At 40.4% G+C, this 23050-nt stretch overlaps 1 protein-coding gene across 1 annotated transcript in view; it reads left to right on the plus strand.

Moving 5' to 3' along the window:
* Window positions 1–23050, plus strand: part of LOC117455659 (microtubule-actin cross-linking factor 1, isoforms 1/2/3/4/5-like) — a 256966-nt gene that overhangs the window by 102128 nt on the left and 131788 nt on the right. Inside the window, exons 3-6 of the mRNA XM_071204800.1 lie at window positions 2896–2957; window positions 12826–12915; window positions 15733–15810; window positions 17643–17735. Coding sequence (XP_071060901.1) covers window positions 2896–2957; window positions 12826–12915; window positions 15733–15810; window positions 17643–17735 — 323 coding nt within the window. The remainder of the gene's footprint in view (window positions 1–2895; window positions 2958–12825; window positions 12916–15732; window positions 15811–17642; window positions 17736–23050) is intronic.

Here is a 23050-nt window from a genome sequence, read left to right on the forward strand (position 1 = left end):
TGCACACACAGGTGACAACATATTCAATGTGGTCTCTATTAATCATTGTGGGTGTCTGGGCAAAGTGTGTGTGTGTTTGGACAGCGTGGAAGGGGGCGTGTTCTTCTTAACAATGCCCGCCACTGTCGCTGAATGGGTGCCTCTCCGTGGCTGTCACTCACACACCTCTACTGTTCTCACAACTCTGTTTCTGTTTCAATAACAATGATATAATCAAGACTCGGCATTACCATACCTACTGTACATGAACCGGACGAGGCTGCACAGGTGCATAAGCGCGTGTGTGATCTAATAACTTGTAAAAAGCAGCTGCGTGTTTCCACCAGGCTAACCAGACAGGTTTGGGTTGGCGTGTTGCAGTGGTGAAACTATTTTGCAATGGTGTGTTGAAATATTTGTTCTCAGCCTGGAGGGATTGCCCTTTATGTAAACGCTCTGCCACCTGTGTGTGTGTGTGTGTGTGTGTGTGTGTGTGTGTGTGTGTGTGTGTGTGTGTGTGTGTGTGTGTGTGTGTGTGTGTGTGTGTGTGTGTGTGTGTGTGTGTGTGTGTGTGTGTGTGTGTGTGTGTGTGTGTGTGTGTGTGTGTGTGTGTGTGTGTGTGTGTGTGTGTGTTGTGTGTGTGTGTGTGTGTGTGTGTGTGTGTGTGTGTGTGTGTGTTGTGTGTGTGTGTGTGTGTGTGTGTGTGTGTGTGTGTGTGTGTGTTGTGTGTGACCTTTCTACATGTGGAGTCTGTTGAAGGTGTCAGGGCTGATTGTAAAGGTGCGGGTGATTTTTGAAGGAGGATGTGAAACCGTCTCTCCTCATGGCTGCTCTCTCGTATGGCTTCTCCATGGCAACTGATAAACAGCTGGCTGGAGGGGAAGTACCTGTTCTCTGATTGGTTGTTTGAAAAAAATGGAGGGAAAATACTCGTCTGTGATTGAGCTGTTGAGTGAGCGAGTGCTCGTGTTGGTATGAGGGATACACTTATTTTAAAGTTTTATTTTACCTACATTTAAGCTACTGGAGGGAATATTTTTACATAATATTTACAATTAATTTTAATACACTTCAATTGCGATACAGATAATGACCTGGATAAAAAACAATATCCTTTGCAACATATTTAAGTACATGTTTTTTTCACAAGAACATACAAATAATTGTTTTGTTACATTCTTTTATTCTGTTTAGATTTTAGCGCTATATGTCTTTCATATATGTTTGATTTCTAATATATATTATATATTATATTGCTATTTAGGACTGTAGCTTACTTATTTTTAATGATCTATTCCTCATAGTTTTATTTCCTCTAATGTTCGATTAACTGTCGGGATTATAAAATGGCCCGGTGATGTCTTCAAATGTCTCTTTTTTTTCTGGCAAAAGGAAAAAGAATCAAACAAAGCAGCAAAAACCCAAACGAGAGGCTGCAATCAGAGAATATGTTCCGTGTTTGATTTGATTTTTTGAAATGATTGTCGATTATTTTTCTGTCCATCAAGGAAACTACCGGTAACCAACTTGCTCCATAACCAACAAATATTATTGAACATGTTTTTATCATACATTGCACACATTACGTCTTGCATCCCTGTCGGTGACTAAAACCGTTTTCGGTAACCACATCACTTGAAAGGATGTGAACTATCCCTCCAGCAGGAAGTAGATGAGAGAATGGAGGGAAAGGAAAAGGAGAGCGGTCTGTGTTTTCTCCCAGACAGACTGATAGGAGCAGACAGAGGCGGGAAAGGAAGAGAGGCTCAATCAGTGTGGAGGAAAAGGGGGTGGTGAGGGGGGAGATAACACAGTTGTGGCCCAGCATCAAGCTCTATTCCTGGCCTGGCTGCCTCACCACTCTGGCCTCCGGAGGCTGGAAGTCTGCCTGGATCCCACTTCAGTTAGAGACTCAGAGGAAGGTTAATCACTGAAGGGAAGAAATCCAGAGCCTATCTAAAGTAGTTCACATGCAGGCAGTCATGAAGTGGGAAAGAAAACAAACACATGTTGTAGCTTCATCTGTGAAACCTCAGTGTACCCACAATGACGTCACAAGTCAAACATGGCTGTTCAAGACTTTACAAGAGGCGAAGTCTGCAGATATCGAGGATCTTATCAAAAGGACCTTGAGCCCATGAACGCAAGAAACTCCACAGTTTCTCAACCAAGTCTTTACCCAAGCTCTGTGAAGAAGGGTGTGTTTGAATGTGTTCTTATGTTAGGCCTGTACCAATAATCTATTATACATTATTACTAAAGGTTTATCTTCCCACAGTTAAATTACCACAATGTCTGCGTTTAAAATACCTCTTTGCTCATAGAAAACTCTGTGTGTGTGTGTGTGTGTGTGTGTGTGTGTGTGTGGTGTGTGTGTGTGTGTGTGTGTGTGTGTGTGTGTGTGTGTGTGTGTGTGTGTGTGTGTGTGTGTGTGTGTGTGTGTGTGTGTGTGTGTGTGTGTGTGTGTGTGTGTGTGTGTGTGTGTGTGTGTGTGCGCGCTTCTGTGTTGCTTTGAAAATGAAGAACATCTTTCCTGCAGAGACCCTCTCATGTTGTTATGCACAGATCAATGTAATCCATGCCTGGTATTTGTCTAAATGGATCAGCATCATCACTTACTGTCTCCTTAGGGAGTGTTTAGCCGTGTGTGTGTGTGTGTGTGTGTGTGTGTGTGTGTGTGTGTGTGTGTGTGTGTGTGTGTGTGTGTGTGTGTGTGTGTGTGTGTGTGTGTGTGTGTGTGTGTGTGTGTGTGTGTGTGTGTGTGTGTGTGTGTGTGTGTGTGTGTGTGTGTGTGTGTGTGTGTGTGTGTGTGTGTGTGTGTGTGTGTGTGTGTGTGTGTGCTCACTGGCTGCAGCTAACACGCTGGATTTAGATTATGTTATTAACCTTCCTCCTCTCTCTATTTTCTTTCTTCAGATGAGCGGGACAGGGTGCAGAAGAAAACCTTCACCAAATGGGTCAACAAGCATCTCATCAAGGTGTGTATCACTGACACTAAAAGCTTTGCAGTGTGCTGGGTTTGGCCTTGTGGGGTTATGAAGGTTTGTTCAATAGAAATAAGATGTGACTTTTCCAGTTGGTCTACCTGCTCTTCACTGGTAGACTGCATGTCGTCGTTTAGGTGCCTTTTCTTTCTGGAGAGAGGCACTGCTCAATCCACTCCTCCATAGTACAGTAAGGCCACCCCGGAGGTCGAAGTTAAGTAAGGGATAAAGAGCAGCGAGGCGGTCATTATGGGTAAAAGAACACCCGACAGGCAGATCAAAAATAGTCTGTTGTTACTGTTTGAGCTAACGTAGCAACGGCAGGAACTGCTTCAATAGCGTTTTTGAGGAGCTTTTTGATTACAGATTTGAAAACATCGTTGCTTGCTTTAAAAGTAGCACAATTCATGATGTCAAACCTTGGGAAGTATCTAGATATCCCTGCCCTAAAGCCAAAGGAACTGCACACTGAATATGTGTTGCCGTCTGATGTCTGGACCGCTGCGTAAAAAGGAGGGTTTCTGCCCCGTTACTTCTCCGCTGTTTTCTTGTCCCAGTTTGAAAAGCATGCAGTTTGCTTTTCAGCCCAACTGTATGCAGTTAAATCAACCGGACTTCTTTCTACAGATGTGAGCGTCCTTAACAACGGTCAATAAGTCCTTGCTGCACATTATCCCTTACATGTTTCCATCTTAAGCTGTTAGTTAGTTAGTTAGTTAGTTAGTTAGTTAGTTAGTTAGTTAGTTAGTTTCGTAACGGACGTAATGTAACAGTTATAACGACTGTAGCTTTTCTCAGACCGGAGGGATACTGACTTGTTGTGGAAGTAACTCCAATTCTACCGTGATATACGCTCATTATATCACGGCTAAGAACCAATCAGATTGCTGGATTTGGCTTGTCTGTTTTACAAAGTAAATTATAACATAAACTGATATAAAAGAGAATAAAAAGAAACAAATCTCCATATCTGAGAGGCTGAAAATGGCATTTCCTGGCAATTTTGCAATAAAAATGACTACTTTATCACTAAATGATTTGAATAAGCACTAAACTAATCAATCAGAAGACCAATTGTTGCAGCTCTTCTACTCTCCGGCCTCCTATACCACCTAAAATAACATTTATCCCAAAATCAATGAAGGAAAAAGTCTCAGGTCGTAACATTCCTGGACCATGTCTTAAATCTAGCAGGAGGATCATAAAAGCTTCAGAAAAGCGCCCGTACGTGTCCCGGAAACCTGCTGCGGATGAGTTTTACTGCCATAAAGCAACTGAGCACAGTAAACACTAATCTCAAGGAGACCATGACATCTTCTTTTCTCCATCTTCTTCGTCAGGTGTTCCTACACATCTATTAGTGTTATGTAAGCAGAATGTTGGCTTCATAAAACACTTATGGTTTCAATTTGCAATGTAGAGCCTCTACTTGTGCTTCTAGGTTCAAAATATATTTACATTTCTTTTAAAAAAACACTTCCATCCGTTTAACTGATCAGTGGTAACGGTACATCTTGTTAAAGCGTCTCCCTCTGTCAGGCCATGTTAACTATTCAATCATGTGTTGGAGCAAAGGCAAAGCGGTATATATAAACTGAATGGTTGTGTGAGTTCAACTTCAGACCTTTGCTGGAATGCAGATATTCAATTATCGATTGGCAGACTGTCTTGGTCTCACTAGGATACTGAACATGACTGGCAATAAATAACAAAAAACTGAATGAAATAAATCTGAATGAGCAGCTGCATAAAGACTAAAACCCGTCTGTACCAAAAGCACTTCCAGTGTGTTTTTGCCATTGATCCTAGAAAAAGACACAACTTTTGTGTTTCCACAAGTATGTTAAATATTGGCAAAAAATAGGTGCTAAACATTCTGAGCTATTTACATTTGAACAAGATCAACTTCCAACCTCTCTGGACCACTCGATATTTTGTCCTGTGAGTGTTGGTCGCAGAGAAGTCATTCATATCTTCCCTTTTGCGCAGAGAAGAGCAGCGTTTATTGTTTTTTATAGGAACTGATTAGTAACATATTCTGCCTTTGACAAATGGTGTCATTTTAGCATTTGTAGTTTTTTAAAAGAATCTTGTCGGGAGGTTGTTACGTTTTAAAGGGTTGAATACAGTACACTAAGCTGTATAGGACCAGACCAATAAGATATATACCTGAAAGCCCTCAATTCACATCAAAGTATCAGTTGCAAAGAGTCGTGAACTTGAAGTAAAGGACATCAATTGTTAAAGATAATGAAACTGGAAGGAAAACAGTGATTTATAATCTCTGACATAACTGTTAGTCCCCTGGCAGCTGCCTCTGCTCACCGTCACATCTGCACACACATGCCAGATCTATCAAATAAAGTACAGTGTTCCCCGTGTCACACACACACACACACACACACACACACACACACACACACACACACACACACACACACACACACACACACACACACACACACACACACCACACACACACACACACACACACACCACACACACACACACACACACACGGTAAGGACTCTGAGGAGAGGGGAATGCTGGGTATCTCTGCCACATGACCCAGCGTGAAGCGTCTGTCTGACCCCATAACTGTGGAGCGGCTGTCGTCACACAGCTCAGCCTGCGAGTGTCACTCTATATCAGCAAAACACACACACACACACACACACACACACACACACACACACACACACACACACACACACACACACACACACACACACACACACACACACACACACACACTGCTCTCTGTACATGTAGGTCAGAGATGGAGAGTGAGAGCAGCAGGCGGAGAGTATTATTACATAGACACATGATTGTCTGATTAATTTAGTCATTGATCAAAATAATAATAATAATTTGGCAGAAATTTAGATTTTTCAATAAATGGTTTAGGCACGTTTTTAAGGAAACATTAAGAAAATAGTTTCGGTTCGGTACTATACAATATGTTGTTTTCTACGATAGTCAAATCTATGATGGCTTGAGCAAAAAGACAATATTCTGATGTAAATTCAGGGTTTGAGAATTGGTGATTTTAAACCATTTACTTTGACATTTTATAAACAAATATTATATATTTGCCTAAATGATATGCAGAATAATTAATAATGAAAATATGAGAGAATATAGAATAAGTGCTGAAACAGTAATAAAGATTTTGAAGCGTTTTAGTTTTTTATTTAATTTTCCTTTAATTTATTTATCAATGCAAGATCCTTAAATCCAAATCTGAAACCAGAGCCTCGTCTCCTCTGATTGGTTGTGATTGGTCAACCGGTTAGAGATGTACTGCCCTTTATCACGTTAAATATGTTGGAGCGCTGTAAGCCTTTACATGAGCACAGAGCAGGGGCGGCGGGTGCTGTAGGCTAGGGAAGGCTAAGCCTTCCCACATATTTGTGTCACTGCATCCTGGTAAAATAAAAATATAATGTTTGTGTCTTTGACATTAGCACTGCTATGCAGCCACCTGTGCCCTGTATTACGAAGCCAGTTCAAACCCTGGATATGTTTGAGTTATCTAAACTAACCCTAACAAACGAGATCTCGACGCTGGTTAATATCAACTTGGTAAATCAAGCCAGGGCTTCTATCACCAGCTGAGAGCGCGTTCACGTGAAAGGGGTGGGGTTAGCAACATTTGACCAATCACAAACAGGGACAAGTGTACTGACAGCGCAGGGTCATCCTTCATTTATGAAAAGTAAACTAATATTAGACAAATATGAACTTTAAAGTTCATATTTGTCTAATATTAGTCATCCATGACTTAAACATAATAATCCAGGATACAAGCCACCTGCAAGGTGAATACAGCACAACTGGTTACAAAATAAATAAACTACCGAGTGTTTGAAAGCGTAACAGTTTTATGATATCACTGCCCCATCTAAGACACGAGTGGGATCTGACTTTAATTACATTCAAGTTGAGTGTTTCGTCAACCTAATGTGTTGCTTAAAATAATACTTCTGCATACAGTATGTGACACTGAGTGTTGCACGGCCAGATACGGCTCAGCTGACTCAGATAAGGAGATAATATAGGCTGTGATATTATATGATCGATGATCTGATTGAATGTGATATGAATGATAAGTGCGACACGTCGGCGTCTTCTCTGTATACAGCAGTTTAAACTGTATTTCCTTTATCCTGTAATATGACTTGATAGATTTAAACTCCGCACACTGAGCTCTGATTTTTCAGCAGGCGGTGCTTTCACTGAGTTGATCTCTTTTCTATAGACGCCGGAGGCGGGCAGCGTCAGGTAAAAAAAAAGTGATTTAGCCTTCCCAAACCTGAGCCTCACGCGCCGCCTATGGCACAGAGGTCAAAGAGCTGTGATCAATGAAGGAAGGTGAGACAGAGGACAGGTGGGGGGAAGAAGATGGAGGGGGGGGATGACATGAAAACATGGATAACAAATGAGCGAGGAGAAACATCAGCTGCTGTTTGATGAGAAAGTGTTGGCAAATAAGTCATATTTCAAAAAGCCATCATGTCCCAACCATCGAACAGAGTGGTGAAATATTTCATCTATTGACTCTCAGCCAGGTCTGTACAAACCTCCGCCCTATCTGCAGGGATTTACAGACAAACACAGAGAGGACACAACTGAGGCTAGGAGGAAGGAAAGATTTAAGAGACGGAATAAAGAATAAGCTCCTGAGACAAAGAGAAGGGATATAAAGAAAAGATCAAAACACGTAGACAAAGATAGAAAGCGCTACGCCCTCAGGAAGTTAGCTTCCGTTTTGCTCTGTGTGTCATGTCTGGTATTTGTTAGACCGCTCAGGTGTGCAGGGTGTTGACAGGTGTGTGTGTGTTCTAGGGTTGCCAGAAACTGACCATGATCAAAATCGATTATTCGGCAGCCCTGGCGAATAATAATCGATTATAATCGATTATAAAAAAAAAACGACGTGGCCTTGAAGTGAAGTTGGTAATGGCCAGCTGTGCTGCGTCTTTCTCTGTAACCTCTTTGGCGTGCTTCGCACTCAAATGCGAACGCATTGTTGAGGTTGAGCTGTGATAGACCAACGTCTTTTCGCAGAGCTTGCATTTAACTTCCTTTGGACTTGTAAGTTCGAAGTAGTTCCACGAGGAGGAACTCTTTTTACCTGCCGCTTTGTTCATCTTTAGTCGCACGAGAGAGGGAGAGGGGGGGGCGGGGGGGGGGGTCGGTGTGTAGCTGCTGCAGCAGCAGTCTGCTCTGCGCAGGCTTCCTCCAAGTTTACAGTAAAACAAACTGGTGGTGTGACCAATGGCCATTTACAATTATTAATACTATTACTATTATTAGCATATATATATTTATATATATATTTTGGTTGAAACTAAGCCAGAAAAAAAAAAAAAAAACATAAATAATAATAAAAAAAATTTAAATAATAAAAAAAAAATATATAAATAAAATCGATTTTTAAAAATAATATTCGATTATGGAGACTGTAACGAATATTCGAATAATCGAATAATCGCTGGCATCCCTAGTGTGTTCAATGCAAGCCTCCGAGCTACCTGCTGGCATGCAGTGACTCTCTGACCCGCAGTGTGTTGACACAGTGAGTTCAGATCCAGTAGCTTTGCATTAAGAAGTCAGGAGGAGGGAAGAGGCTTCTCACTGAGAAGAAGGTTAGTCGCACTGAAGCTAACAATATGTTAAACCACATATCTGTCTGTTAGCCGCACTGAAGCTAACAAGATGTTAAACCACATATCTGTCTGTTAGCCGCACTGAAGCTAACAAGATGCTAAACCACATATCTGTCTGTTAGCCACACTGAAGCTAACAAGATGCTAAACCACATATCTGTCTGTTAGCCGCACTGAAGCTAACAAGATGCTAAACCACATATCTGTCTGTTAGCCGCACTGAAGCTAACAAGATGCTAAATCACATATCTGTCTGTTAGCCACACTGAAGCTAACAAGATGCTAAACCACATATCTGTCTGTTAGCCACACTGAAGCTAACAAGATGCTAAACCACATATCTGTCTGTTAGCCGCACTGAAGCTAACAAGATGCTAAACCACATATCTGTCTGTTAGCCACACTGAAGCTAACAAGATGCTAAACCACATACCTGTCTTTGTTATCAAATTAATTCAGCTACAGCAGCAAATGTTACTAGGAAACCACTATTGAGATGACACACACATGGGAATACTATAAATAATATTTGAATTAATCAGATTTATAGAACAGTGAAATGTTAGGTACTGATTTTAAACAGAACTAAGCAATTTTGGTCGATAATTTTTTAGATCCAACCCTGCCTATTTAACTACGTTCCTTTACAGCTAAACTGCATCCAGAAATACTTTCTAAGAGGAAAAGTATTTATTCCATGAATACGGTCTCTATTTTAAATACTTGGTTTATGTTTTAAATTGAAACGAGACTAAAACACATCAAAACTCATTTGTTAAATAAAGCCAAACATAATTTGGCTTAAAGCAAGTATGTTCATTTTTTTACAAAAAAATTAAGAGTTGACTTTAAGTTTCAAACCTTTGTCCATCCTTCCACCCCGACCTCCTCCACGGACATTGATCAGAAATGATTTGTGATATGTTGGAAACAACATTTTCCAGGATCCTTTTGCCTCAACATGTAATTGACAATGATTTTGTTTTTTTGGGAATGTATTTTTGTATGAAGCCCATGATGGATGAGAACTTGTTTAACCTAATGTCCATATGACCTGACAGGTGCCGCTAATGAATTTAGCTTGTAGCAGCCATTATTCGTGCGACCTTGAAAATCAAGAAATGATACACAAAAAACTTGAGATAACCTGTAAACACTTAAACAGCAAGATTGTTGGGTTTACTTATGCTAAGTCTTTACTATGCAGGCAGAACTGTATGTGCTCATAATGTTCAGAACTATATTTCCCGCTTGGATTTTCAGATACAGTATGTGAGGTTGCCAAAGCCTGTCACATTGTATCAATACATTGAGCAACATGTCAATCTGCAAAGCTTTAATTTACACCAATTGGCATTCATAAATTGCCATCATTTATTCTACCATCCTACTGTAGTTGTCAAACTATTAAATCACATTTGAAGCTATTTTACATTTGTGTTGAGTATATGCTGATGCTGTTACCCAGGTGCTTGTCCTCGCAGTGTTTCACATAAGCTCTGACCAACCGTTCTTCTGACAGCTGCCGTCACGTCTCATCACACACAGCTGGATGTGTCAGCAACATCCCAGCAGACACAGACGCACTATAACACCCTGATCATAAAATATAACATCACATAGTGACAATCTACAGATCCAGCTGAGTGACTTTAGATTCAAATCAAATCAAGTTTTATTTATATAGCATATTTTGAAAACGATTTTTAGTCGAGCCAAAGTGCTGTACATACAATAAAAACACTTTACAATAAAAACACTTTACAACAAATACAACAGCAAAAATCAAAAAATCACACACAGTGAAATGTCAGGAGTCGTGCTCCACCCTGACTAGAAGGAGACGTGTCCGCAGACTGAACTCTGTCCTACTGGATGTTGTATACAGTTACTGAGTATCACACACCACAGTGTACTGTACACACTGTAAATAGGGCCACAGCCAATGGCTATCTTTATTATTAATACAATAAATAAAATCTTCTGATTATTTTCAAGATTATTTAATGCATGTTTTAGCAATTTAAAAAAACCGTGCGTCCCAGTTTCTCAAAGTCCAAAACCCAAAGATATTTACTTTAATATTATATTAAACAAAGAAAATGGGAATATATCCAAATGACAAATGTTCTGCCATTTTTGAATGACATACTTTAATATATTACTTTATTATCATATAAGCAGTTATATTTCTCCCAATCAACTAACGGTTGCCCCTTTTTTCGTGTCATGCAGCAGGGGCTTTCTGACTGGCCATAAATAAATAAACATCTAAATGATCCTTGAAGGTTAGCTCATTTGGCACTGTGGTTTTGGGTATTGTACGTACACAAAGAGTTCAGAAACAATTATAATTTAAAAATGATTCCAGGTTTGGCCAATACTCTATTGTCCTATCCTGTAAATATGTTAGGTAATTGTTTGAACATTTTTCACGGGGTTGATGATTTGAAAAGATACCGGGTTGAGTTCCAGTAAGCACATTATTGACAAAGAAGATTCACTTGTTCAGACTAATTTCACACAGCCAACTCACGGAGAAACAATTAGACAAACACAGCACCTCACTTCCTGTCTGTGTTGGATACTTCATTCCTTCCTGACATCTAATTAACATTTGTACCATCAGCTCCAGTCTAAAACAGCTGATGTCACCCTCAGTGTGGAAACAGGAGGGTGAGACTGTGACTCAGATGAAGACCATGAATGTGGAAAGAAAGGAAAGGGGTTATTGAGGACAAGTGGAGGGATGTTGTTACTTTTGTAGCTGGAGGTTAAAGCAAAGACATTTATAGCTCAGAGGAGTCCTGCCTAAATCAAAATGTTTAGCATTATATAAATGAGGTGTTAGATATGTGGTTTTGTTGAAATAATATTTTGTTATTTATGACTTTGTTGGAAAGTTTAGACCCCTGCAGCGTCTCTCTGTTTACTCTTGTGTGTGTCTCTCCCTCTTGTGGTGACATGTGGCAGTACAGTTTCTTGTCCTGAGGCCAGGACTGCAGTAAAGCTCTTCTCAGTGCAGATGCAGAGAAGCAGGTATTTTGCCATATTGAAGGTAGACATGTGCTCTCAGCAGCATAAGTGGATCAGCATTTTTGCTGGGTGTCTCTTTCCACCGTCTTAATCATTTATTTTACCAAAAAAAGGCTTTATCTTTGCCTGTGCCTGATACTGCTGTGTCCTTCTGCAGATATTGTAACATATGCTTATCCTTCAGAAACTGGTCAAAGCAGACCAAAATAGAAGAGCTTGCAAAGCAAAAACTGTGTCTTATTATTATGTAAAAATATTGTCTATTCATTATTCACTCCATAACCACATGTTACCTTTGTTGTAACAGTGCAATGAGGCATAACATCATGTGTTACTTTTATTGGACATTTTTCTTTCTTTAACTTTTTTTATAATTGTTATACTGTTTGTCATTCCAGGGTTTTGTCTAAACCAGATAACAGGTGTGCAGCGCCCTCTTGCTTTTGGCGTGCGCCCTCATACCAAAATGCAGATATTCCCCGTAACATTTTAAAGTGATGCCAGAAAACAATATTTCCGTTTGTCAAAAACAGTATAATTACAACATCACACCACTAGAAGTTCCTCCATTTGGAACAAAATGTGGAGGAACAACCGTGAAAATAATCCAACAATATATATGTCAAAAAGGTTAAATAACGTAGCCCAGTGAGTGTATATATGTTTTACCTTAATCATTGGAAATTCTTTATTAGGAATAACCCCTTGACATTGAACATGAGAACTGGATCATTCATCCATAGATTATAAAGAAGTAGTTGTGTCAGTGTTAGCATTAAACAGTTATAGAACCTTCTTTTAGAGTTGTTATTATAGATAGGTACAGCTGACCCTATATTAATACAATCTGTCTTCTTAGGACTTTTCCCGTCTCTCTTTCTGTCTCACTGAGTGACCCACTTTCAAACCAAACCAGCACGAATGCTGATCAGGCTGCTGAGTCACTGTGTAATAAGCAGTTGCCGCCGGTGACAGCCCACCCCCACCCCATTCACTGTGGAGGCAATGTCATGGCAACAGAGACAAGAAGCCACAGCTGGTGCTTCATCTCTGTCGGCTCGGCTACCGCTGCCTGGCAGAGGTCACCAGTGTCAACAGAGGGATGATTAACTTGTTCTCTTCCTTCCCTCCCTCTTTCATCCCCCCTTCCCCAGGTGAGGAAGCACATCACAGACCTGTACGAGGACCTGAGGGATGGGCACAACCTCATATCCTTACTGGAGGTCCTCTCTGGAGTCACCTTGGTATGGATTTATATATCTCCCTAACACATAACTGCACAGACACATGATTATTTCTCACTCATGTCATCATCACACTGTAATCTTTTCCTCCACACACTCCTCCTGTGATCCATCACACTCCCTGTCAACCCCACTTCCTCACATCACAGTCCTGAGATTGTGACACACACTCTTCAAAAGTAACGCTGGAGATCAAGAGGCCGTTAAACATGTCCAGCTTGAGGATACTCTTTGCTCCAGGCTAACACACGATTCATGCTCAAGAAGAACACACTGGAATGTTCTATTCAGAATGTATGCAAGAAGGGCTTGACCCGGATAATGGACCATTCAAGAATTAGATCCGAATATTTCTAGTGGTTTTGTTTCCTTGTTTTTTTATATATGTTTTAAGAACAATTATACCCAAGCTTTATTCTTTATACATACATGATAATGGAACAATACTGTAGAATAATAGTGTCTTACAAAAAAGAATGCCTTTTCAATATAACCAATAGCATGTGTGATGCTACGTGCCATTTTATTTGATGGAAATGTGGTCGTCATTTAATTGGAAGATATAGGAAAAAGAGAAAGCATAATAAGGCCTCTTTGAGTACACCTCCACAGGAGGAGCCGGGGATTGAACCGCCAACCTTGTGGTTAATGACTCTACCTCCTGAGCCTTAGTGGCCTGACTCTGCTCAGTAGAGTGATGTAAGAGTGTTAGTTCCTAATGCAGACAGACCAACAGGACACATGTGACGCAGGCCGGTTTAGTGGCTGGCAGCAGGTAGACTAATCCAGACAGACTGCTGACTCGGACACTTCTCTCAGCCTTCATGAACATCACATGTGAACTTGATTTAGCTGTTACGGGACTTTTCTCCTCTTTTTTTTGTATACTTCACTCATTCTGTCCTTTATATCCTCCGTATCTCACTCTTCTGTACATCTCCTCTTCCTCTGTTTCTATCTCCCATCCCTTTCCTTCCGTTACCATAGCAACAGAAGAGCGGCCCTCCACCGAAAAGGGCATACGCCTTGCGGGCCCCCCCTCTCATCTTGCTCGAAGGGGGGGGAGGAGGAGGAGGAGGAGGAAGGAGCTCAGGGAGTATGTTCCAGTCAACCCCCCTGCCCCCCCTCTCCATCGCTCACTCTCTGACCTTTGACCCCTCAGCTTCCCGCTCTGCCCCCCCACAGGTGGAGCTGTGAGCTGCATGAGAGTGCTGTGCACTGATCTCTGACCAGCACACTGGGCTGCACATGACACCATGCAGAGCTGCTGTGTCACTGTGTGATACATGCAGGCTGTAATTTCTGCTGAGTCACTGTGTGATACATGCAGGCTGTCATTTCTGCTGAGTCACTGCTTCATCACAAACGATTAGATGATGTTCATGCTGAAAGTAGTTCTTCCTGTGGGAGCTGACAGATAGACATGCAGAAATGAAAATTCCTCAGTCTTAAAAAAAACAGTTAGTTTCTGAAAAAATGGCAATATAAGGAAATAAAGTTTATACCCAACAGTTATCTTTCGACAATAAAATGCAGTTTAAATATATTATCATATGCTCAGTTGCCACTTCATTAGTAATACAATGCGATCAGATAATACATTCTGTTTGGATTTACACAGTCAATGGTAATAATGTAACTACAAATGAAATATTTATGTATTTGCGATAGTGTTGGAAACTACATTCAATATATATTTAGATATTGCTAATGTTAAGCCGACCTCAATTACAAACATTTTAATGGTGTTCCACACTATCACTCACTACGACCGCAATCATTGTTATACAGAAACATTAAAAGCTCTTTGACGGTCTAAACAAAATACTAAAAACATTCCTAACTTTAGAATTTGTTGCAGATCTGTTGTAGTGGTATACAACTTATGCAAGGGGATGTTCATTTGTATCCATCTAGAAATAATTTGAGATGTTATAAAATAATTGAATTATTAACCCTGTGGTTTTATTCAATTGTCCATAAAACATTAAGGATAATGATATTTCAAACTAAAATTGTAACACATTTTTGAAATTATTTATTGTGTATTATATAGAAACAAAAAAGGAAAACCCTCTAATTGTCTGATGTTTTAAAAAACAGCCTTTACACGTTTATTAGCTCAATACATCAGTTAATTTAATCCAAACACAATACAAGTGATGTATAGCATTGCACAAATATACACCACTAATCTCCTTTCCTCTTCTTTCCTTTCTACCTCGTCTATCCTCCTCTCTCTTCTCCCCTCTCCTCTCCTCTGTCCCTTTCTCTTCACTTCTCCTCTCTTCTCCATCATTTCCCTCCTGCTGATGTGATGACTAATCCTGAGTGTACCTTCTTTTTACCAGCACAGTGTGTACCCACATCCTGCACTCACATACTGTTTGCAGCAAGAGTGTGGTTGTTAAGTGTTTTCTGTGTGTTCTCGCTCTTGCTTTATTCTCTTCTTATACTTATTCCGTGCTCTAAACCTTGAGTGGGATGTCTGTTTGTGAAACTGTAACGTTGTATAAAGGAAAGGTGTACATTGATCTGATATGAGGTTTGCATTGTTCCTTCTTTAGCAGCATGGTTTGGGTGGAGTTTGCTGCTGAGTTCTGGCCTGTCTTTAACAGCTCCTGTTGAAGACAGCGCCCCCCAGAGGACCATTTCATGTCCCCTGCGCTGACGTTTTACTTCACTGCACTGTGGATTGAAATCAGCTTTTTTTGCACTCACTGCTGCTTTCTGAGTTTGTTTCACTAAAAAAAGACTGAGTTTAAATTCATTTGTTGATTTTTCTCATTATTTTATTCTCCTTTCTTTTCTTTCCAGCCCAGAGAAAAGGGCCGCATGAGATTTCATCGATTACAGAATGTCCAAATAGCGCTGGACTTCCTCAAACAGAGACAGGTACGCACACACACACAGTTTGATCTGTTGCTACATCGACACAAATAAATGTTTACGTCCTATTTGTAATTTTCAATCTTGTGTGGTGTCCATAAGTCAATCTTTAAGTTTTGAACCTGGACTTCCTCCCTTCATCTAGTTGAGGGGGGTGTAGCCTATCACTTGAATTGAAACTCTTGTGAATACTGTAAAATAATGAAAGGTATATGATATGGGGATCGAAACTAACCGTTAACCATATCATAAACAAACATAATCCATTCATTTGACAAATACATTTTCAAATGTTGTAACATACATACAGTGTGAAACGTGCCATGTAGCCTATTGAGTTAGCTAGCTAGCTTAAAGGAGACCTATCATGCAAAATGCACTTTAGTATGTCTTTTATACATGAACATGTGTCAAGTGTCAACATGTGTCAAGTGTCAACTCACCAAGTGTCAGAAAACACAACCCTCTCTCTTTTCCTCCATACCCAAATCTCTAAAAACGGGGCTTTAACGGAGCTGATACAGACTGATCCAGATTTGAAAATAGTCTGACGTCAGTGACGAGGAGCTCCGCCTCCGGGCAACTCTCCACCTATCAGGGGAATGAGAGGTTGAGGCGTGGTCAGCTGCAGCTCATGCAAAGACAGGGGGGGAGAGCAAAATAGAGCGAAATGAGGCATGGCTAAAATGCATGATCTGTTTGGTATTTTGAAAAAGAAAACGTATAAATATACCTTATATAGGTATGGCCCTACAATATATTATTCAAATATAGCATGATAGGTCTCCTTTAATAACTCACCACATGGCAGCTAGCTAGCAAGATAACTTACTAAAGCTAAAGGTACTTCGAAAACTCAAGACGACAATGTGTTCAAACATAGGGTTTACCTTTTATAAAATAAATGTTTTACAGTCAAGAATATATTGAAATAATGAATTAAAACTCCTCACCAAGCTCAAATAAGCTACAGCTAGCCAGCAAGAACTAGCAGACGGTTGAAAGTAAAAGAAAAAACTGTGTGTTTTGCTTCAAGCTACTATCTGCTAGGTAACTGAAATATCATATTAAATATAAAATAAATTCACTCCAGTTATAAAATTACTGGACATGAAAGCATGTAGTCCTGGCTCAGACAGTATAGTACTGTTAGCATAAGCTGCGCGTGTGCTAGGAGAATGCAGTGCACTGTGCATGGTAAGAGTTACATGAACGGGCTATTTGTAACCAAACATGCCTTTAATCCTAGTATTTTAATGTTTTTCCCTGAGATGAGTTTATTATGTAACGGTAATATTTTACTATTTAAATTGCAGTGCAAAGATGTGTCAGAGATTGGATGACCCTTTGCAACCCTATTCTCTCACCTAGTGCATCTTTTATCGTTTCCCTGCTGGCGATCACCCATTATCTCTGTCTCACTCAGACTGCATCTTCTCGTTTGCTCCAGAGCTGCAGCTCTTTTTCCATATCTCTAGTGACCCCATTTTCTTTTTTAAACCATCTCTTGTCTCTTTGAGTCGTTCCCTGGAGGCAGCAGCGGAGGAGTAATGACCTTTTCTTTTTTCTGAATCCTTACCGAGTGTCACTGCAGGTCTATTATATAGTCTGGGTGGCTCGGCTTAGCTGGAGCCGCAAGATTTAACAAGGTGTCTCACATAATGGGCACGAGATCGGGAACAGAGATACATTTTCATGCAGAAATAAGAAGTTATGGGTTTTCTTCTCGGTGTGTATTTGTTTATGTGCTAAATACCTTTGTGTATCTTGTTTCCGATGCCATGTTGAGCAATTTGTGAGGAAAACAAACCAAAAATATTTAATTTTTCCATTTTCAGGTCAAACTTGTGAACATCAGAAACGATGACATCACCGACGGGAACCCCAAGCTGACGCTAGGTCTCATCTGGACCATCATCCTTCACTTCCAGGTCTGTACCCCTCACACGCTGACCTGTAGCTTCTGGCTCGGTTTCCTCTGTTGGACTCGATTAATGGTCACTTACGTCTAACCAGCACCAAGATCACTTCTTGTATTCTTCATTTGAAACACTTAGCAGGAGGCTAAAGGCTCTTCTATCTAGTTCTTGACGACTTAATGTTGACTTTATTTCTGTGCTGTCCTGTTGTTAATAAGGATCTCTGTCCAGCTGTTGGGATTTGAGTTATTAACGCTGCCAGGGTGAGCTTAGTTCTGTGTGTGTTATGTAAGAAGAGAGGTGAGTTTTAGCAACATGGTGTGTGTATTTCAATATTTTTTATGTTGAATCTCAAGAAACATTCAGTCTTAAGTGTTTTTGGACAGTGTTGTTTAAATGTCATTGCCTCAGTCTTTCCAGTAACAATATTCAAACTCTTACTGTGAGCAGAGAGCTTTGCAGCCTCATTTTGTTGTTGTTGAACCATCCACATTTATTTAATATTCTCACGTATTCTTATTTTCTTGTTTACCTTAGAGCAGGGTTGGCCACCTTAGAGGCATGCGAGACAAGTTTTCTTCAGGGATTTTGAGTTAACACAGGGTGTTATCACTTTGGGAGAGATGTAGTCCTTTAGGTACCAAATGGTTTATATAGCTCCTTTTAAAAAATATAATTCACATTCCTCCTAAACAAAATAAAAAAGGAAAACGGTTCTTAGACCTAGCCTTAAAGAGCAACTTCCAGGTTAAAGACACCTGTGAATAAATGTGTAGGAAAAGGATGTATACACTAGATTTTCCAAAAAATATACAGAAATATACACTCCAGTGACATCTGGCGTCGTTTTTGTAAGACATTTTTACTTCCGCATCAAAAAAGCCTCCCCACGTGACCTCCCGCGTGTGAAGTAACATGGGGGAAACAAGGGGGAGAGCGGCCGGTGTAACGTATTAATAAACATGGATCCCAATGCTAGTTTCGACACAGAAGACACAGAAGAAGTTGAACATGTATACTCGAATGCATATGACGGACCACAACCTTATAATGATGAGCCTGCTAGGCGGCCAAGAGACCAGGAGCAGCCAAGGATTAGAAGAAATAACGGCCATCGGAGAGAAATGGAGCTGTGGTGTGAGGAGAACCAGTGGAGAACTGGGCAGCTGTCTTGGTGAGTGATCGGCGTTAGCTACAGAATGTTAGCTAACGTCACATCACAACATTGTGAAGTTAGCTATCATATATCAGGCTATAACTAAAGTAGCATTGATAATATAGCAACGTTACTGGCAGGACTGTTGATACTGATCCATAACAGAAACTAATGCGCAAGTATCAGCCGTATCTCACGTTACCTAATGCAAATCCACACTACGTCTTACGGCGCTGTACCGGAGGGGAGAGAGAGAGAGGGGGGGGGGGGGAGAGATGTCATACGGTTTCCTGATAAACGTTTGTCCTGACAGGCTGGTATTTGTGCAACCTGCGCAAACACAATACTGCACCATGATTACATGGTGAAATACAATGTAAAACTACCGAAAAATACCAGCTCACTAAAACACAACCGCTCGACGCAACTACTAACTATTCCCGCCGTCAGAGAGCGGAGATGTGTCCCCTTTGTGATGTAATATGACGCGTTTGACGTAAGACCTAAAAAAAAGCCGTTTAAGAGCAGAGCTCAAAATTGCTCCTTTCCCTCTGAATTCCTGCCCTTATGTCTCGTAAAACATATCAAATCCTGCATTCACTTTTTTAATTGTAATTTTCAAGCAAGTTTAAACATAAATGTAGAAAAAAAAAAAACCTGCAAGTTGCTCTTTAAGGATAATATTAATCCAGACAGTCAATCATTTGAACTGTTGAATTGATTTGTTCTGATTCCTGATGTGGAATATCTGTCACCTGTCTCTGCATCACCATCTGTAGCCGGCTTGTTTAAATCATTACAGCAGGACTCCCATTACCTTTCATGCATGACAGCCCTATTACAGCCAAAAACAAATGATTACGGGACTTTTGAAATAATTGAACCAAAACATTCTTAGCGTCTTATTTTTAATTCTATGTGTTGTTGCTGGAACATTATTCTCCTGTGGATATTAGAAAGGTTAATAAAGCAGTTGTAGTGGCTATGTTCGACCAGTAGCCTGCGCTGTAACGTGACCCTTAACAAGGTAACACTGCCAGCTGGTTGCTACGGAAACAGTAGTGCGTGACACCCCTGCAACAGTTCCAGTGGGCATGACTCAGCAGAAAATGGTGTCACAGAGAGATAGGGGGAGGGATGAAGTGATGATGGAGGACTAACCCCAGGGATGATTGACAGGCTGGAGGAGGTCTGGAGGAAATGAATGAAGTAGCGGGAAAATAACGAAAGAGGGAATTCTTCTGCAGAGCAAGATGACGACATTGCTGCAGTGAGAGGCTCTGTGTGCCTGCAGCATACCTATGTCAGGTTGTCCATGGTACAAGGACACTGCAAAGTATACAACATATCCCTAGGATCAGAACTACATCTAGAATTATTTCTGCTATATTCAAATAGAGACAATGTAACATCTTCCTCAAGATAACAGAGTTCATTTTACAAAGATGGAAAAGACATCTTCCATCACTTTTTGTTAACATATCAATCCAACTCTCTAAACATGTGGTTTTGATGTGCAGTATTCAGAGCAATGCACAATACATATTGTCACAAAAGTGTTTGTTTTCTTCTGACTCTAAATACAATTTGAGTATAACATACATTAGAGCTTAATAGTGAATACTTGTCACTGCTGAAGTATACATTATATATTTCTTTCTTGTGCCTCATGGTCTTTGTGGCCGGTATGTGCAAACAAGTGACTCATCAAATGACTTTTAATGATAGGAATTCTTTCAGTGAGCTATCGTTTTTAATGTTAGTGTAATTGTTGTCAGTCATTATTTCTCTGACACATGGAGTTACAGATGAGTTGTTATCTCTGCACTACATCACTCTGTCAGCTGACACAGATCACTTTCCGAGTCAGCAATCCTACTGTCTAACTGTGTTAAACAAAATCAAAAATTTGACTCAAAAGAAGACTTCTTGCAAAAATCCATGCCAAAAGCTGTAACACCGCTGAAATGATTACCAAATGAAAAAAGAAAAGTCAGGAAAAATGTACAGAAATGCCGAGGAGGGCACAAGGGTACTTGCATGTAGTTACTCAGGCAAACCACTAAGTGACAGCAGTTAGCTCAGTATTAAAGATGATCTGGCTTGTCTGTAGCCAATCGGAAACAACCATGCTGCACAGTTCTTGCCTGTGATTGGCCAAGCTGGTGGCCCCTCACTGCTAATGTATTACCAGGTAATTTCTGGGCTGTAGAGGAAATTGAACACTGATATGACTTGCTTCAAGGCAGGATCAGCAGGGAGGGTCGCTCTATAAGTGTTCCTTATTGGTACCAATTTAGAACGGTGTTGCATCAATTGATTGCCAACGATTCCCACCATATAGCGGAAAAAAACATGAGGAGTAAAATGATGTTGCAGATGTTTATATTCAGTTCTTTAAAAAAACATCTTTAATGCAAACCTTATTTGTCTTGCCAATGTTTTGTTAGCCCTCTAAAATAGTCTTGAGGATTCTAAGCAACACAGATTAGATGGATTTTATTTTTTATTTTCAGTCATTTATTGGCACTCGTTTACTAATAAAATAAGTTGGAGGCATGTCCTTCGACAGGCTCTGTCATGTTAGTTGGGGACAGCAATGTATGAGCAACATGGCATAATATATTGTAGTACTTAAAAACACCAGAGTAGCTTTCAAGTGCTTGAAAAACCAGGGTATCTACATAGCGAAGTGTGTGTCACAGAAATACTAATTGTTTTAGTGGTGGAACGGCTTTTCTTGGATTTAACAAATTAGCTTTTCAGAACAGCTTTGAGATGTAAGAATGAAATGTCTTAGCTACTCTGAGTGCAGATGGAGCCTGAATTATGATAATTAAAATATCAAGATCAATCACAAAGCTCCAGCGCACAGAATCGACAAAAGAGCTGCCTGAGATCTGATCAAAGAGCTTCTAAAAACCCAACATGCAGTGGTTTCGTCTCGAGGAAAGCTGGGTTAGATGAAAGCTGCATTCTGATAGCCACAGCTCATGATGCCATGTATCCACAGTGAATGGATGAAAGCCTCAGGGCTTGTTTGTGCTTTTCTCCCATGGATCATATGTATGTTTGTGCGTGTTGTTTTCTTATGCTCTCTGTTTTTCGGGTAACGAGAGAAGATGGATTTCTGCGTTGCTTTTCCCACTTGAGAGCTCCGCCTCTTAGCGGTCTCCATCCATATCTGTCTCTTTGAAAACATTCCCCATACATTAAGCACTTACTTTATGCAAAGTACCATGATTCATCTGCGGTGTGTGGGTGACACTTCTTTTTCTCCTGCAGTGGTGCTGCCATGTTGCACTGTACATGATCTCATGTATGTATGAGCTGGGTTATTCAACCGACAGTGTGTGCAGTGAGGGTGGGTGGCTGCCTATAGAGGCTCTAAGACTGCTTGTGCCTTTACATATGTTGAGCGGTCCCATTACCATTACCGACTAAATTGTAAAGAATGAAATGTCTTTATCTATAAAATGTCAGAAATGACCAATACACATGACGTCATTGGGTTATTGTTTTCTTCTAATTTAGAGTCCAAGATATAAAGATATAATGCACAATAGTATAATAGATACACAATTATCACAATCGAGGAGCTTGAACCGAAACACTTAATACGTCTGTTGAAAATGGCAAAGTACTAAGCGTTTCTAGATTTAAAATAATCAGATTGAAAGGTTTTTTTTGGGCTAATCCATTGGGTTTATCGCTGTTAAATCCAGGTACTCAATCACATTGATGCAGAAATCCTATAAATTCCATGTTGCCATTAAAAATAATACAACCACAGATTTTAAAAGCTTAGCTACCGCTGTATAAACAGTCTAAATATCTCCGTTGAGTCAAAGTGTATTTCCCCTCAGCTCTCGATCCTTTCCCATCCTCCAACAATCCCCTCCTGGTTTTCCTCTGTCCTTTTCAACTTTCTCTTAATTCCCTCAAATCTCTTTCCTCATTCAATCCCTGCGCCTCTCCTCTCCACCCCGGAGCCATTCACAACCTGTAGCCTGATGGACAGATGAAGGGAGGCGGTGGGAATAGAGTGAGGGAGAAATAGATTGAAGTGCTCCCCCGCTTCTCATTTATTTTGCAGAGACTCAACAGTCTTAAGATGTGATTTCTCTCCTGCTCGCTGTCATTGAGGGAAGCTTTTGGGTCAAGTGTGTGT

The sequence above is a fragment of the Pseudochaenichthys georgianus genome, chromosome 11 (assembly GCF_902827115.2).
Source record: "Pseudochaenichthys georgianus chromosome 11, fPseGeo1.2, whole genome shotgun sequence".
Classification (NCBI taxonomy): domain Eukaryota; kingdom Metazoa; phylum Chordata; class Actinopteri; order Perciformes; family Channichthyidae; genus Pseudochaenichthys; species Pseudochaenichthys georgianus.